The 16,261-nt window shown below is 48.1% G+C and overlaps 5 protein-coding genes across 5 annotated transcripts; 1 reads left to right on the top strand and 4 right to left on the bottom strand.

The window, feature by feature from the left end:
- Positions 1-1,439: 1,439 nt before the first annotated feature.
- Positions 1,440-3,086, bottom strand: N7443_007932 (sugar porter family MFS transporter; the record flags this gene model as incomplete). The annotated part of the gene is made up of 2 exons (XM_056887988.1): positions 1,440-2,812; positions 2,876-3,086. 2 exons carry the CDS (start codon positions 3,084-3,086, stop codon positions 1,440-1,442), a joined length of 1,584 nt encoding a protein of 527 aa, XP_056739679.1.
- Positions 3,087-6,539: 3,453 nt separating this feature from the next.
- Positions 6,540-8,196, top strand: N7443_007931 (cytochrome P450; the record flags this gene model as incomplete). The annotated part of the gene is made up of 3 exons (XM_056887987.1): positions 6,540-7,909; positions 7,959-8,103; positions 8,158-8,196. The coding sequence occupies 3 exons, from the start codon at positions 6,540-6,542 to the stop codon at positions 8,194-8,196; spliced, it is 1,554 nt and encodes a 517-aa protein (XP_056739678.1).
- An 85-nt stretch (positions 8,197-8,281) lies between these two features.
- N7443_007930 (fungal specific transcription factor domain-containing protein) lies at positions 8,282-10,261 on the bottom strand (the record flags this gene model as incomplete). Its single annotated transcript, XM_056887986.1, has 5 exons — positions 8,282-9,103; positions 9,159-9,913; positions 9,960-10,011; positions 10,088-10,118; positions 10,182-10,261. 5 exons carry the CDS (start codon positions 10,259-10,261, stop codon positions 8,282-8,284), a joined length of 1,740 nt encoding a protein of 579 aa, XP_056739677.1.
- A 1,097-nt stretch (positions 10,262-11,358) lies between these two features.
- N7443_007929 (alpha/beta hydrolase) lies at positions 11,359-12,255 on the bottom strand (the record flags this gene model as incomplete). Its single annotated transcript, XM_056887985.1, has 1 exon — positions 11,359-12,255. One exon carries the CDS (start codon positions 12,253-12,255, stop codon positions 11,359-11,361), a length of 897 nt encoding a protein of 298 aa, XP_056739676.1.
- A 1,396-nt stretch (positions 12,256-13,651) lies between these two features.
- Positions 13,652-15,810, bottom strand: N7443_007928 (GMC family oxidoreductase; the record flags this gene model as incomplete). The annotated part of the gene is made up of 3 exons (XM_056887984.1): positions 13,652-15,191; positions 15,258-15,680; positions 15,755-15,810. The coding sequence occupies 3 exons, from the start codon at positions 15,808-15,810 to the stop codon at positions 13,652-13,654; spliced, it is 2,019 nt and encodes a 672-aa protein (XP_056739675.1).
- Positions 15,811-16,261: the final 451 nt, after the last annotated feature.

The raw sequence follows: 16,261 nt of genomic DNA, 5'->3' as shown, positions 1-16,261 counted from the left end.
AATGTGGTAAAAGACTGGCATGAATTAGGTAGATGCCTGATCTATCTCTATCTTCATGTAGAAACTATTGCTTACGCCCAAGGTATTCGTGACACAGGCCGCAACTGCATCTATTATGTCATGCGTTTCACCACTACAATATATTTTAAATATCCGACTGAAATTTTTTTTTTTTTTTAGGCTTTCGATAGTCGAAATATTTTCAAAGGGGTAAATAAAACAGCTTCGCGCTAAAATATATTATACAAGATAAAATCCTGAGTCCCGACCAGGTGTGGGAGCTGGCCGGGACCCTGGATTAGTTATGATTCTCTGGGTCCCCGCCAACTTTTTCTGGGTCCCGTTCAGCTGGAACCCGCACACTTTGCATCATGAGGAGCCTCGGCGACGCAACATTACGTAAAATATGCTCAACATTCTCCACCGAACGTCTGTACGATTTAAAATCAAACAGAGCCTCGAAGTATTGTAGAGAAGCCGGATCAACTGACCTGAAGTACCCTGGTTTGAAGTTCGGCATTTGTGAACAAACTTCCCGCCAAAGTTTGGGCAAACCTTTCCACTCAGCCAAAGACTGGTGTAAAACGCTATTTGAAGATACCTCGAAGGAATATCCCCATGCATACACGTGGGTGCATGAAATCGCATAGCCTAGACTATATCCCTTGCCTATTCGCTTACATCCAAGGTCATTTTAGCCAGTCAAAGTAACACCGCGAGCCGTCTTTCCACAAGGGAATAAAAGGGAACAAACTCCAGTCGAGATTTAGACTTCCTTAGCACAACCGAGCGTTTTCAGCCACATGAATATCGTGGCAACGGTGGGCATCTCCGGGGTCTCAGATGCAGTCAGGTGGTCCAGCGGCGGCACTCTCCGATTTTAGAGTGACCATAGCTTCTCTGGATTACCCCAGGTTCCATCCATTCAGTTCCATTAATTGGAAATACTTTTTTACAGCACGGACCTTGTGCCGCTGTTCCATCGGGCCTGGTCCATGTGAAGGTTGCTTGGCTGTGCTTCCCCGGATACCTTCCTCTTTTGGTGATCGACACAGCTTCAGTAAATCGATTGATTTGCTTAATGTTAACTTTCTGAAGAAAACTTTACAAGTATTATAGATTTTGAGGGTGTCAACTTTGACTTTGACTACGATGAAGAGGTTGAGAACTGGAAGAAATTCAAACAAGAAAAGTAGTATAGCAAATGATATAGCAAATGACCCAATCAAGGGTATCGTATGCTCCAGGATCATTGATCAATCATACCCATATATACAATTTAGCAACTTCCTGCGCTGCCTTGTCCGTAGACCATCGAACCAATCCAAGGGTTCCGTAACCTATGCCAAATGCCAAACAAAAAGAAATCCATCGCCAATTAAACCAAAGAGATGCCGCAAATTTCAGTTGGGCTCCCTGTTAATCATCATATCACATATTTAAGACTTGAGCTCCTGTTTGACGTATTCGTCATCATTGGAGCCGTTGTTATCACCGCTACTTTCGCAGTCAGGTTGCCCAACTTGCACGCTGCGCTCGAGCGCCATTTGGCGTGCCACCTTGGGAGGGTCCCAAATGTTCTTCGAGCGGATGAAGATCTCATCGATCTCTTCCAGTGAGCAGCCCTTGGTCTCGGGGAAGAAGAAGTAGACTGCGGGCACGATGAATGCGTTGATGCACGCGAAGACAATATAATAGTTGCTGCCGATCGAGGAGAAGCCGACCGGGGTTACCTCTGCCAGGAGGAAGTTGAATACCCACACTGTGGCAGTAGAGACGGCGCTGACAGCGGCGCGCACTTGAAGCGGTGCCATCTCTGCGGCGTAAAGGAAGGTCAAGCCGGAATAGCCGACGGTGAAGATGAATTGGAAACAGTACAGGGCGATGACTGCTACGACCAGGGCTCCTGTGCTATTGGCGGCAGAATCAGACGTGCAGCCAGCGAGCAAGGCCATGCAAACTGCCATAGCGCCAGCACTGTACAGCATGAGAGGGCGACGACCGAGGCGATCGATGGTCTGGAAAGCGAGGAATCCTCCAAAGGGCTGCATCAGACCCATAGCGGCGGCCAGAATGCGAGACTTGACGGCATCCATGCCGAGGTACTGCTGGAAGATGGTGGTGGCGTAGTAGGTGATCAGGTTGACACCGCACATTTGCTGGAACATCTGGCCAGTGGCGGCGAGGTAGGCGCGGTGGAACAGGCGTTTCTCACCGTTGGTGAACATATCCTTCCACGAGGAAGAACCACAGACGGCCAGGGTGGTCTCGACTTGGGCAATGCCGGTGGTAATTTCGTCGCAGTAAGGGTCCAAATCCTGTAGGGCAGCCATAACGTGGCGGGCTTTCTCCTGCTGTCCGGTCTTGATGAGCCAGCGGGGCGATTCGGGCATGACGGTAATGAAGATCATAGCAATGACTGAGAGAATGACCTGGAAAGCAAGGGGGAATCGCCACGAAACGGAGTTATCCTTGACGAAAAAGAAACCCAGATCAATCCAAAGGGCAACAGTGACTCCGACACCGACGAAGATGCCGTCAGTGACCACGTTAGAGCCTCGTTTGTGTGAGGGAGAGATCTCTGATTGCCAGACCGGAACTGTGGCCACATATCCACCGATACCTAGACCGAGAACCAATCTCGCGACAATGAATTGGGCGAATTGGAAAGAAGTAGCCATCAGAATTGCTCCGATGATACCCACGAGGTTGGCGAAGAAAATGACCTTTTTCCGGCCGAGGAGATCACCGAGATAGACGCATGACAAGGCACCGAAAATACCGCCGACAGTGTAAAGAGCAATGACCGTGCCTAGATTATTGGTGACTAGTTAGACGGGGGAGTGGCATTGACGTCAATATTGAAGTGACCGACCTTGGATTGTTGAGTTTTCCTTCTCCAGCGCACCTGAGGTGTGAATTGTGTCCATGCGGGGGAATTGGTCGTTAAACGCGTCGAGGGTCAATAGACCACCAGCAACACTCATGTTGTATCCATAGCAGGTAAAGGTCGGAGCCACGACCAGCAGAACAGCAGCTCTGAGCAGAGCGTTGCCCCGAAGGCCCAAATACGGCTTCAAACCCATGATTTAGAAAAACTTTCAAGATGCACACAACAGATGGAGAAAGAGGAAGAGAAATAAGAAGTTAGATCACTGGGTGATGCGATCCGCTTTCTATTATTGATTCAATAGTTTAATGGTGTAGATAAAGTGACATCGCTGCGATGACGGGCCTCTAAGTATGGGGTTGAATTTTCGGCTGTCGGCGGTCGCCGTTACACTATGAACTACCACCTTTTAACAAGCCGTCGGGAAACGAGCTGTTGCGCTTCCCCCACACATTTTCCCCCAGATCCGTTGCTTGGCATACATGCCATAAGGTTTAATTTTGCTTTGACTAGGATTATGCTCGAACACTATTCCTTAGTGACTGCTCGTAGTCTCGGCTTGGAGATCATAAGTGTGGTTACAGTCGGTGGCCTCCCAGTCTCCCCGCCAGATTTCCCCACAAAAAATTGGCCAGTGGGTCTTGAGATACGAAGGCCTCGGTAAACTCGTTCGATGATCATGCATCGTAGCGATCGTTCCTGGGCTGGAAGATGTTGTCATGATGATCTTCAAGCACTCGGAATCATCCTAGCTCTCTGAAACCAAAACTAAATTGCAGAATTCTTTCCCGTAGATCGATGAACCTACCCGGCACTTGAATATGAGGCAAAGTTTATCAGGTCATTAGACAGGGATTAGTACAAGCCATTACGGACTTGCCGATGTCGCCACACCTGATTCGGTAGACTTGGTGCCTCAGGCGCCATGCTTTTTGACGCCTTCTCCGGTTTTCGGTATTCCCGATCGGGAAGTATCTTAGACGCCTCATCGAACGTGGTAAGGATGTGAAGTAGTCACTTTGGTAAGCGGGCCGATCATGAGAAGATGATCGTTGGGGTAACCTACAGGGGGAGATTGAATACTTCAACTCTATTCACGGGATACCGGCGGATGCCGGTTTCTATCAACGTCGTTTCTACCTATTCTACCGTCTACTGGCTGTTGAACTTTGCCTGAGCGTCGGTGTACTGCGCGTGTAAATGAAGTGGGAGAGCGCCGGGTACCATTCTCCAATTGCATAGGGGCTCGAAAAGGTCACGTTGGGAAGAGAAGGACATCGGCGATCTGCTGCTTTGTTGAGAGCTCTGCGTTCACTGATTCTCATGATGCAGCGAGTAGTACATCAATTACAAACAGACCATTCCAGATGGATCATGTGATTTAGAATGTCCAGATGAATGAAGAACACTTTTCCGTACGCCTCAACATGCCAGGTCGTTCTAGCTAGCGGGTCCGATTTCGAGGCCCACCGTACAGTTGAAATAGATCCGCGAACCGGAGCCTCGGATATACGCAACGCACGAGAAGGCACGAATTGACGGATGTTCATCAATCAGATCTCCACATGATACGTTATTTCATTATATCACGGAGTTCTACGGAGAGATATTGTACATTCCTCTCGTCATTAGTTTAGTTGTAGTTTTCGTTTCTTCTACCGAGGCATTTCAAACCTGTCACATTGCGATGACCAAGGCTAGCTGATTCCCGGCCCCTTTTCTAGATTTCGGAGAGCGCCGGTAGCATTTGTTTCCAGCCCGTTTGCATGCAGCGTAATTTGGCTTCAGAGGCAGTGGCGCAACTGATTCCCCAACTACCAATTATCCTCGAGACTCATGGTGTGACCATCGTGTTCTAGCTTTTCTGTGTCATGGAATAGGATGTTGAGTTGAGTTTAGGCAACATCCTTGACCAATATTGTATGCCGACTAATTCCACCTTCTCCAACGAATGCGTGGGTGGCTTATTTTGGAGGACAAATTGCTCCAAGACATTACTCTGGTATTCTCTAACCGATTGAAATTTTGCTTACAGATGATCTAAGATGGCTAATAGTATACATAAGGATGCAACCTTGGAGTAGTATTGTGTGAGGAGTCCGAGGGCTTTTCTCAGCAATTCAATTTACCCGTGGTATTGTGCTCGAACATGTGAAAGCTCTGCAGCCATTTCGATAAACATCGCCTAGCCCTTTAACATCAGATACGAGTGGAATCTCTCTTTGTTGACTTACCCGCTGGTTTTAACTGAAACTCCCTCCACGCCACCAGGATTAACAGAGAGTGCAACAACAAATATTCTTTACGAATTGGTCTTGAAGTTACCGACTACCATCGCGATTTCCCCAGAGACTCTACCAGGAACGGCCCCTACTAAGGATGAGATACCGATGTCCTTTCACAACAACCTCCTATCCATGAAATGTTCGGACACTACTCATGCCTCGACATGAATGAGCATAGATGGCACATCCGTACCAATAGTCTCGAAGAAAACTTCACCTTCCAACGGCAGTGAAACCACCTTTCGTACCGACAATCGATCCCACCTCCTACAACCGCACCACGCCTACCGCTCCGTAAGCCCGGTGTGTAGTGAGTGAGAAGAATGCTGTGTGGCAAGATATTATCCCAAATACGAGCGAGAAATGTTTGGTAAACTTGCACTGAGCCTATATAGCGAGGTCATCAGATTTCAAGATCCACAAGATCCTGCTCATCGGCTCCCCGAGACCCGCAACGGCCGGAAGATATCTCCAAATGACTTTCTAGTCCACCATCGGTAGGGAGGGGCGGGAAATATTCAAATGAGACTTGATCCTGGCCTCCTAGTCGTCCCCTTCGGAAGACGACAAATAGATATGAATCGGTCATTTTGAAGCCGTGAGAGTGGGCTAGCATGGATAGAAAAGATCCAGCTTATTATCCGGGTTGTTATTTTGATCGGGATTGCCGACAGAAATTTCACAAGGTAATCAGTATGAGTATCTTAGGAGACACTGCGGTTGTCCAATCGATTTCGCCGGATTCCTTATCTATCCGTAAGTCTGCGTACCATTGCCCCCACTACTAAGACGATCGTGTCTGTTTTCTTGTATGGGAATTCTAACAGAGAAGTACTAGTCTAATGGAGATATGCGACTGTGAGAGTCGCAGGGCGGTAGTCATCACTAACGGTTCTAGCGCGTTTGGCGCCTCTATCTTGAATCATGCTCGAACCAAATTTCCAATAAGCGATTCTGATAATATTTCCTTGAAAAGAATATTAATTTGAAAGTGAAAGTGAAAGTGAATGAAGGACCTATAAATGATATAGCATGGTGGTACTGAATCGTTAGTTATCGGTCGTGTTTCTTGCCTGTTATAGCGCACCCCCACTTCTCGCTGGTAGTTGCCATACTCCGCACTTCCAAGGTCATAACTTGACTTTCTCCACGCCGGCTGTTCTTCGACCTCGTGTCGAAAAATAAATCTCGCTCGTTATTCTCAATTTAATTGTTCATTCCTCTCTCTAACCTTTGCTCGGTTGAGGAGCACTCACATCAACTGTGCCATTGAACCACATCAAGGCAGATTGGAGACACCTGCAAAGAGACCTAGACAGCGAAAGTTGACGCATTCTGTCGCTGTTGACTCTCTTTGATTCAAAATGTCGTTAACACTCAGTGCACTCGCGACCCTCATCATAGGGTTTTTGATCTACCATGTCTTGAATTCTCTAATACTCTCGCCCCTGGCACGTATTCCCGGCCCCAAGTCATTCGCCTTGACTTGGGCGACCCTGGGGTTTGAAGACTACAAAGGCACACGCACACGAAAAATAAATGACCTTCACGCCAAATTTGGCCCTGCTGTTCGTGTTGGACCAAATGAAGTATCTTTCAACAGTATTTCAGCTCTCCGAACAATATATGGAGCCGGGAGTGGCTTTGAAAGAACGGCGTTTTATCGCATGTTTGACGCGTATGGCCGTCAGAACCTGTTCACATTTGCCACGGTCAAGGAACACGGAGAGCGGAAAAAGCTTGTCGCCCACTCATACACCAAATCTGTCATGCTGAAAGGAGGAAACTCTGCAATGGTTGAGCAAAAAGCCAAATTGTATATGGATCTGCTGAAGAAGACTGGTCCAACAATTGAAATCTTCTCTGCATTGCACTACTTCTCGTTGGATAATATCACGCATTTTCTTTACGGAGAATATGGACGAACGGCTTGCATGGAAGGATCGGAACAAGACCGAGCACTCATCAACGATATTCTCGATACTTCTCGTCGGAAGCTATCATGGTACGCCGTCCACTTCCCTGGATTTACAAAGTGGCTTTATTCGAGGACCGGAGTCATAGGCTGCATTGCGCGTCATTTATACCCGATGAACCTTCCGACGACGTATACAGGGATAAGACTTCATGCGATGAAAGCCTGTCAATCCTTCGCCATGGCCTCCGAGAGCGACAAAGCGAAAGAAACATCTCTAATCGCCAAGCTATGGCAATATCACGTTTCTCGAAAAGAAAATGGACTCGACGATCTCGATATCGCGTCGGAATGTGCCGATCATCTCCTCGCCGGGATCGATACCACAAGTGATACCTTGATGTTTCTGATCTGGGCTCTGTCCCGCCCACAGGGCAGGAAATATCAGGAAAAACTTATCGAGGAAGTCGGTAAAATAACAGTGGACAGTATCAATGCGGATAGAATCCCAAGGGCGGATGTATGCGACAAACTACCATATGTGGATGCTGTCATTAAAGAGACTCTCCGACTTTACGCCCCTCTCCCTGGATCTGAGCCACGGTCCCTGGGTGCAACTGCGACTATCGATGGCTATACGATACCGCCTCGCACGACTGTTTCGATATCACCATATGCGCTTCACCGGAACCCAGAAGTCTTCAAGAACCCATTGGAATTCAACCCCGACCGGTGGTTGGACTCGACCAAGGAAGCCACTGAGGCCAAGAAATGGTTTTGGGCCTTTTCAAGTGGAGGGAGAATGTGTATTGGGATGCAGTTAGAAGCCCAAAATCTTCGTTGGAGTTTGAATTGACATATGGTTTAGTCTTGCAATGGCTGAGATGACGACGCTCGTCGCCGCTATCTACCGACAATATACGACCTCCACCAAAGGGGATTTCGACACTGTTTCTCCAGGAATTACTGCAAGATATGAAGTTTTCTATGATGAAACTTGCTCGGCAATGGAAGTTAGTTATTCATATTATCACGCATGTTGTATCATTACGCTGACAGAGTCACAGGAGCATGAATGTCAGATCGAATTCAGGGCCCACTCATGAAGGATTCTACAGGCAGTGAGAGTTCCTTGGATAGACACTCGGAATGACTGTTCAGGGAGAGTATTTAAAATAGTACATTTGATCTTCAGATCGGAAGAACAAGCTTGCCAGATAAATGAAGCGCCTCTTTCCACCCCGTGACACTCACGTCTTCATCCATGATTCTCCAAATTTCTTGAATAACCTCCCACTGCTTTTTGTAGTTCCCTATCCTGTAGTCTTGTACGCGGGTCCACCACTCTTCCCAAGGCTTCCGATCGGTCGCATCGCAAGCCCCAATGAATGCTGGCCAAGACATAGGCGCAGATCTTTTTTCCCCCTTCATGTATTCATCCTTGAGGTTCTCTGCCACTGTGAGGCTCTTTAGGATGGAGTTTACCTCATGGTTCAACTCCAAGGAGCGGTTCATTTCAACGTTCCGGTAAAAGAAAATCAATACGGCGCTGTGGAACGCCCGAGCTTGACAACGAGCGATTTCAGCCATTATTATTCCGGATCCAAGGAGACTGAACTGTTTCGAGTCCAGCCTCCATGCAAGCAGGTCAACCTTTAGTGCTTCACTAGACTGGAAGAATGCCACAGGGGCGTCTTCCCCATTATATGTGGAGAGATATTCGGAAAGGTCACAGGCTCTCTGGAGCATATTCCCAAGCGCAGGGGTAATACCGTACATATGCTCTAAGGCTTTGTCATCAATGTGGAAGTATGAGTTGTCAAACAAAAATCCGCTTTGATGTTTCGCGTTTCGAAGTTGGTATGATGTGGTACGTGCTAGAAGCGTCAAAAAGTGACATATATTGCCGACCTGGCGATTTTGATCACCACTTATCCTGTCGTGGGAACGTCTTCGGAGATCGTGACATCCATTGAGGTGAATGGGGAAGTCTGCATCTTCGCCGGTCATAGTCTATTTTGCCAATTATGAGATAGAGATTCTCCGCTGACCTTGAAAGAAGACTTACATCAATTGTGACCAGAGAAAGCATGGCGGTTAAATACCCTATGTAGGTATGTGAGTCACAGGGATGAGCCAGTGCTGATTTTAAGGCTTTGAGCGCTTGAGCTCTATGCTGAAGGCCGAGTCTGTGGTATCTAGTTGACCCGGCGGTCGCATTTCGGAGGTGGAATGCAGCGGATGATAGAACGCTGTGAAAGATTGCGGTCGAGACTTTCGATGTGGAAATGGCGGTTTGCCCAAAGGGGGGTTCGGTACACCCTTCCAGAGCAAATTGGAAATATGTTGTTCTCCAAGGGTTCTTTGGATGAAGTACTGGCTGGAGAAGTTCTGCAACGTGGGTCGTATAGTGGTACATAAGCATGGACGTCTCCTTGTCATGGAATAATGACACTAATAGCTCAAAGCCGGGCGTAATGCTTTTCACAGATGCCATCCATTTAGTATGTGAAGTGGCGCTAATAGATACTTCAGTGGCTCTCTCTTCATGTAGTGGAGCAAGCGCATTGGCTGATGTTTGAATCTGAAAGCCACTGGCCGAGGAGACATAATCGAAGGAATCATCGCTGGTTGGGAACCCATGTTCAACATTTGCTTGGAGATGAGTTCCATTAAAGATAAAGGTCTTTCGAACACCAGATTGAGTTTGAAATATTGAAAATGGACCTAAGCTCTCGGTATTGAGTGGCTTTGTTACCGCGTCGAGAGCAGCCAACATTGAATCAAGTTCACCATCTGATATACAACGAAAGCTGGAATGGTCTGGACTCGTCAGTTACAGCATGGGCTGGAGGAGTTCATGTGCAACCGACCAAGTTTGATTTGTCTGCGTTGGCGTATTTGTTGACCTTTGTTAGTCCCTGTCACCCAGTGTAGAGTCGTCCCATATCCTCCACATTCTACCCTAGCTCTCTCGCAGGTGGCACATCCATTTACATGCCTCTCGTCACACTTGACCTTGCGTTTCCTGCAAGTCCAACATCTAAGTTACGTCAGCACGGGTCAATCATCCAGGCTAGCGCTCACTTACCCAGTGAATGTCACCGATTTGGGTCTCCCCTGGCGCACGCGCGGGGCATCTTTAGCTCGTTTCGATGATGTATTGCTCATAAGTGGAAGTAATCTGCAGATGTGATGAAAGCTAATGGGCACACCCTATGCGTGAATTGCTTTCGATCTTCCACGAGTTTGGACCTTATCCACTCAATTGAGGGTCTTATAACGCGAAGCACGCCCTGTACTCAACCTCAGATCGACGACTGCAATTGAAATCTTGATTAATTCAGGTGTTTTGGAAGGGTAAGTGCGGAGCGCTCGAAAAGAATGCGCATCATGAGTCAATTCTTGTTATCTGCAGCAAATGCCGCTTCTCAACAGAGGCAAGAGAGTCAGTCGAATGTATTAGCAATGAGATGGATTTGATTGGGTGAACGTGGAGACTGCAGACGGGCTATCTTTAGCTGGGCATTTGCCGAGTTGGCAGGAGCCAGCGAGCCTAGCCGGGGGCGGAACATGCCGGAAAGGGGCAGGTGTTGGCCCCCTCATCTTTCCGACCTGTCACAATCACGCGCCTTGCTCAAACCATACCTCCTGGAATGCTGAAATATGGAGCTAACTTAGTTACCTGTAACCTAGTTCAAAGGCCTCGTGCCAAGCCACCCTCGCAATATCAAATGAACGACCTCGTGTGTCGTGGTTTGAGAGTCTGGCACCTCAATAATCCACCGGGATTCGGGCCAGCAATCCGAGGATACACTAGCTCCTACGTTGCCCTACTAGGTACAGAGGGACTTGCTTTGAAAGAAACTATACTCAGCTTTTGATAGAGCTTATTCTATCAAGTCGACTCTTTCATCATGCGAAATCGAAAAAGGCTTGGATCCTATTCGATAACGTGTTTCACCCCTTCCCCCGCCACCCCCCGAATCCCATACCAAACACGACTTTCTAGCTCAAGGCCCAGGGCTATAATTTTGAATAGGATATATCGATCTGGTAGTGAGTCATCAACTATTATACTATGTTACCAAAAATAAAATGGCTGTAACTTATATGCAGACAGATCAAACAAGAGGAAAGTTTTAACAATCTGGCATGATCCATCCTCCATCCGTTTCCTCATATATCTAAGCCTGCTCGTCACGCGCAGCCTTCGCCTATACACTCATTGAAACTCAATCCTTCTCTATATCCACAATCGCTGTCTTTCATAGCTTCTCACTCATGAACTCGGAAATATTTTTGACAGCCAGATCAACATACTTCTCCTGGTCATAGAAATCCATATGCGTTCCATCAGGAACGATCAACTTCTTCGTGGCGCCTCCAATTAGCTTATCGAGCTTCTCAGTGTGCCATAAAGAGCCTGCCTTCCCACCTGCAATGAGCAGAGTAGGCTGTGTGAGGTAAAGATCCGCCAGGTGGAAAGCATCAAAGTTCAGCACTAGCGGGAAGCTCCGGATCAACATTTTATTGCAGGCACGGGGGTGCCGGGCTCTCGGAGTGAGATAGTAGTCGTGAGCCTCCTTCATATCAGCGGGAGTCTTGTCGTCCAACTGGGGAGGCACGTAGGGTGCAGCCGCAGGCTCAGCTCCATTATTCTCAGCGGTAACTTGCTTAGCTGCCATATCGAAGGCTCCAACCTTTTGTTTTGGGTCTTCGTCGGCGTCCCAGCCTAGACGTGCCGAGTCGCCGATATTAACCATGCTGATCGTGGCAAGAGCCTTTAGGCGGTGGTCAATCTTGGCAGCAGCGATCGCATATCCACCTCCTGCACAAATACCGATGACAGCGATGCTGTCGGAATCGACATAATCGAGTTTTTCGAGGTAGTCAACGACACTCGAAACGTCGCTAACGCGTTGCGAAGGGTCTTCGAGGAAGTGAGGCTCACCGCCGCTCTCGCCTTGGTGGGAGGCGTCGTAACAAACAGTAACAAATCCCTTCTGGGCAAGGTTTTTTGCGTAAAGGCCTGCAGTCTGCTCCTTGACACCGCCGCCAGGGTGCACAATTATGAGAGCTGGAAATTTGGAGCCGGATACGGTAGGCTTGTGGATGAGGCCAGCCAATCGAATAGGGCCCTTCTGGATGGTAATGGCGGACATGATAGACGTAAGGAAGAACAAGGCCTGGGGATATAGAATAATTCTCTGATGGATAGTAAGGAGCAGCTCGTCGACCCTTTTGTATTCCCGCATCTTGAGCTTCAATCATGACGTCACTCCGAATTTCATCCCCGAAGCCGAAAGCTTTCGGGCTTCACTGTGTACGACTTCTGTTCGTGTTTCTCAGTAGTGCATCAAGTCCAAATCTTCTCCACCATACTCAACTCGTGACATTAGCGCAACGTCATGTTTTCCATAGATGCCTAGTATACTTCAATTATTGCATCCCATTGATCTTCTGTTTATGTCTGCGGCGATAACAATTGCAGGCCATACTATATCCTTCAAGCGTATCCTCCCGAGTCGATTGCTTGGAACTTTGGACTGAGTGAATTGGTTGAGTTGACAATACGTTTGTCGTAGACAGTACTTATGTTGCTATAGTATGCGTTTGACCCAAGAACTTCTCGAGACAGGGGTGTGCTATAGATGGATAGGAGCCAGAGTAGTGAATTGAGACGAGTAAGGTGGGTATCGTGGTAGCAGTGCACCAGAGTTTCGTGTAATATCCAATGTTCTTTCGAAGAGAGTGAATGATACTTGCTCAATGTCAAATGCAAGCGACGATAACGAGTAAGAGTCACGGAGAGCACATGAGATACATTAAGAAATGATGGTGGTTTACCTGACCAAATTTAGTGGAGCACGAAGTGCGGCGCTGGGAAAAAAAGCCTGTGTGTCAGAGGGATAATTCGTTTTCAAATTCCAAAATAAGATGCAGCTACGAGGGGACAAGTCGCGGGGCCATATTTGCAAGCCTAGTGTAGGGTGTCGTAAAATAGTCATTTACAGGAGAAGAAGGCTGTTTCTTAGGGGCGAAAAGAGGGGTAGTGGAGTCTGGGGTTTTTATATTGTCTGGTCTGCATATTTCCTACAACATACAAGTATATCATCTTCGTGTATCTGTAGTATGCAGCGTCGGCCTTTGGATTCATGACTTTCTCACGCTATGTTATCGCCGGTACTCTGTGTCCTGCTTTGGTGAAGATGTACGAGAAACTTGGACTATATTCCTCGCTGACTAGTCTTGCTATAATGGTTACAATTATGGGACTTGTGCCATTTGTGCTGTATAAAGTCGGTCGCAAGGTTTGTGCCATGAGCAAGAACGCTCAGAACAAAGCCTCAGCATGGGTGATCTGTGCGTCTCAACGGTTATTGGAGTACTGCCCACACGTAGAGGGGAGAACTGCAGGTGCGTCCTGTAACTAGACTGGTAGGGCTTGGGGTGCTGAAAGAGTAATTGCTCAAATTTTAAGTTATATTTCGAAAACCCAACGGGGTGGAGCACTAGACACCCGATAAAAAATCACGTTTGAAGAAATGAACAGTTGAATCAGGTCGCATCGGCAATGATAACCTCAGCAGCCTTCTCACTGATCATGTAGATAGGAAGGGCAATATAGTAACCTGGGATCTTTGGGAAGACTGATGCATCGACGATACGCAGGCCGTTCACTCCACGAACGCGGAAGTCAGCGTCTAGCACGGCCTGCGGGTCGCCATCTTCTCCAATCGCGGCAGTGCAGCAGGCATGGTGTCCCCAAGCCTCTCGCTTGATAAAGTCCTTCATTTCGCTCTCAGTGGTAACATTAGGACCAGGCCAGACTTCTTCAAAGCCCCCATCAAGCGGAATAAGGTCCTGATAGATAGTACGGGAGAATTCCATGGCCTCGTACACAGCCTGCAGATCTTTATCATCAGCACCATCAGTAGTCACACCAGTATCGAAAGAGTTGAAGGTGATAAGAGGTGTGTCACGAGGGTCGATCGATCGCAGCTTGATGGTTCCAGCGTTGTTGCGGCTACGCGCCTTCAAAGTAATCCATGTCCAGTGCTGGGAATCCTTGAGACCCTCATAGGCGTAATTAGGGTAATAACCAGGGAAATTGACGGGGGCTCCCGAGATAAACAGATCGGGCTCATCGTCAGCGACGGAAGATTTGCGAATGATGGCGATGGCAATGCCGTTAGTGGAATATGTGCCCTTCCACAGAGGGTCATTCTCCCACTGTTCCAGACAGGGGTCAGGCATGGTGTACATGAAGGTGCACTTTTCGGTGAGGACAAAGTCGGTTGGGGATTTTCCGACCACGCCAGTCTCGTATCGGTCCTGAAGGTTGGCTCCAACACCGGGCAAGTCGACTAGCGTGGGAATACCGAGTTTGGAGAGTTCTTCATGAGGGCCGATTCCACTCAACTTCAACAATTGTGGGGTATTGAAAGAACCGGCAGACAAAATTACTTCACGGGTAGCATTTACGCTTCCTGGGGTGCCGTTGGAGGATGTCATTGAAGCACGGGGATCAGCACGGTAGAGACTCTGCCCACGAAGGTATTCAACTCCAGTAGCCCGAGGCGTAACCCCGGTCTTATCAAACTGGACTTTAGTCACCAACGTGTTCAGCTGTATATCGAGGTGATATTTTCGTGATCCATCTGAGTTGACGGCGTTGACAGTATTCATGAGGAATTCACGAGCACCCGTTCGTTTGTATTCAGGGACGTCAATGGCGAGAGGGACTTGGTATGGACCAGTTTCGTAGTCGCGCGAAGGGGAAGCATTGTTGAGGTCACGCAAAAGTACTCCTGCGAGGCCTGTCACTGTATCAATTAGTTTGCCAAGCAGAGTCTGCCCAGCAGCGGTCGCGCCGGCAAGGATCAAGGAGAGAAGTTTCTGGTCTTCAATGACGAGGCGTAGGTCCGTCAGACTCGTTGTGAGCCAACCATCATATCCATGACCAATAAGACTGCTTGGCAGATATCGGTTGCGTTCTAGCCGCTCAAAGTATTGGCGCATGTTTTGAGCGGACCATGAGTCATTGCCGGTTATAGCTGCAATATATTCCCAGTCGTTCTCGTATGGGTAGATAGTACTGAAAGACCAATATCAGTATAGGAAGCCCAAAGAATTGGTTGTTTACAGGGAAGACAGGATTCACATCATGGCATTGTGAGCTGAGCAACCGCCCAAGGTACCAGCCCGAGGGTAGAGGATACCCAATGGTTCAGAGCCTGAGGGAGGATCGGCTCCAACATGGAGGTCACCAGCAGGCGTTCGGTAAGTCATCTTGGAATCTTCCTCCTGACGGGTCAAATTCGAGTAGTGATTTACGAAATAGTCCCACTTCATCGGCTCGTATTCGGTCGATTGGAGCTGCAATGCAGGAACGATCTGCCTGGTTGCGTTTCCCTGATCATCCCCTGCATCCAGGAGAAGCACTCTGTATCCAGCAATGGCCAAGCGCGCCGCTGTGGGGCCGCCGCCAGGCCCAGATCCAACAACAACGTAGTCATAGACGGTGTTGCTAGCTTCCGATGCCCGTTTGTGTGCATCATGAGGTCGATGGTCTGGCAGATGATTGCTGTGTCATGTAGTTAGTTTCCACGTTCCAAGCAGTCGTGGCCCAAGAGAAGGCTCATGGGCCTCTGTACTTACGAAGCAAGAACAACTGAATAGGCAGATACTAAGCTAACCACCGCTGAGAGTCGCATAATGGACGGAAATGGCAGAAATAGGCCCTCCAAAAGAGAAAGAGAAATGAGTGACTTGGAAGGAACAATTTGAGTTCCTGCAATGACTCTATTATATCACCTTATAGTCCGGCCCTCGGTGTCTTTCCCCAACGGCTATCCCTTAGCCATTACTACATCTGTTCTCGCACCATTGATCGGCACAGGAGTTTTTAATTAGAGCGATAGATTCCAATCCTTTAATAAGTCACTCTTACAACGCGCTCATCCCGAGACACGATACCGGTGTGGTGGTAACAGGCCCGGGGGATCTAGTCCAGGAGTCCTGTACAAAAGTACGCGCAAATGTCGTATTCACTTGGCTCCGTATCTGCTAGCGTCCAGGAAATAGCACTTAGAAGCGGATAACCCTGACCGCGGTACTAACTAGCCAATCATTAAACTGTCATTATGCTGAGCACAAATCTTGAAG

Source organism: Penicillium atrosanguineum (assembly GCF_028827265.1).
Source record: "Penicillium atrosanguineum strain IBT 20685 chromosome Unknown utg000006l_segment0_segment0, whole genome shotgun sequence".
Classification (NCBI taxonomy): Eukaryota; Fungi; Ascomycota; class Eurotiomycetes; order Eurotiales; family Aspergillaceae; genus Penicillium; species Penicillium atrosanguineum.
Note: the sequence above shows the minus strand (reverse complement) of the source record. Positions and strands in the feature narration are given on the sequence as shown.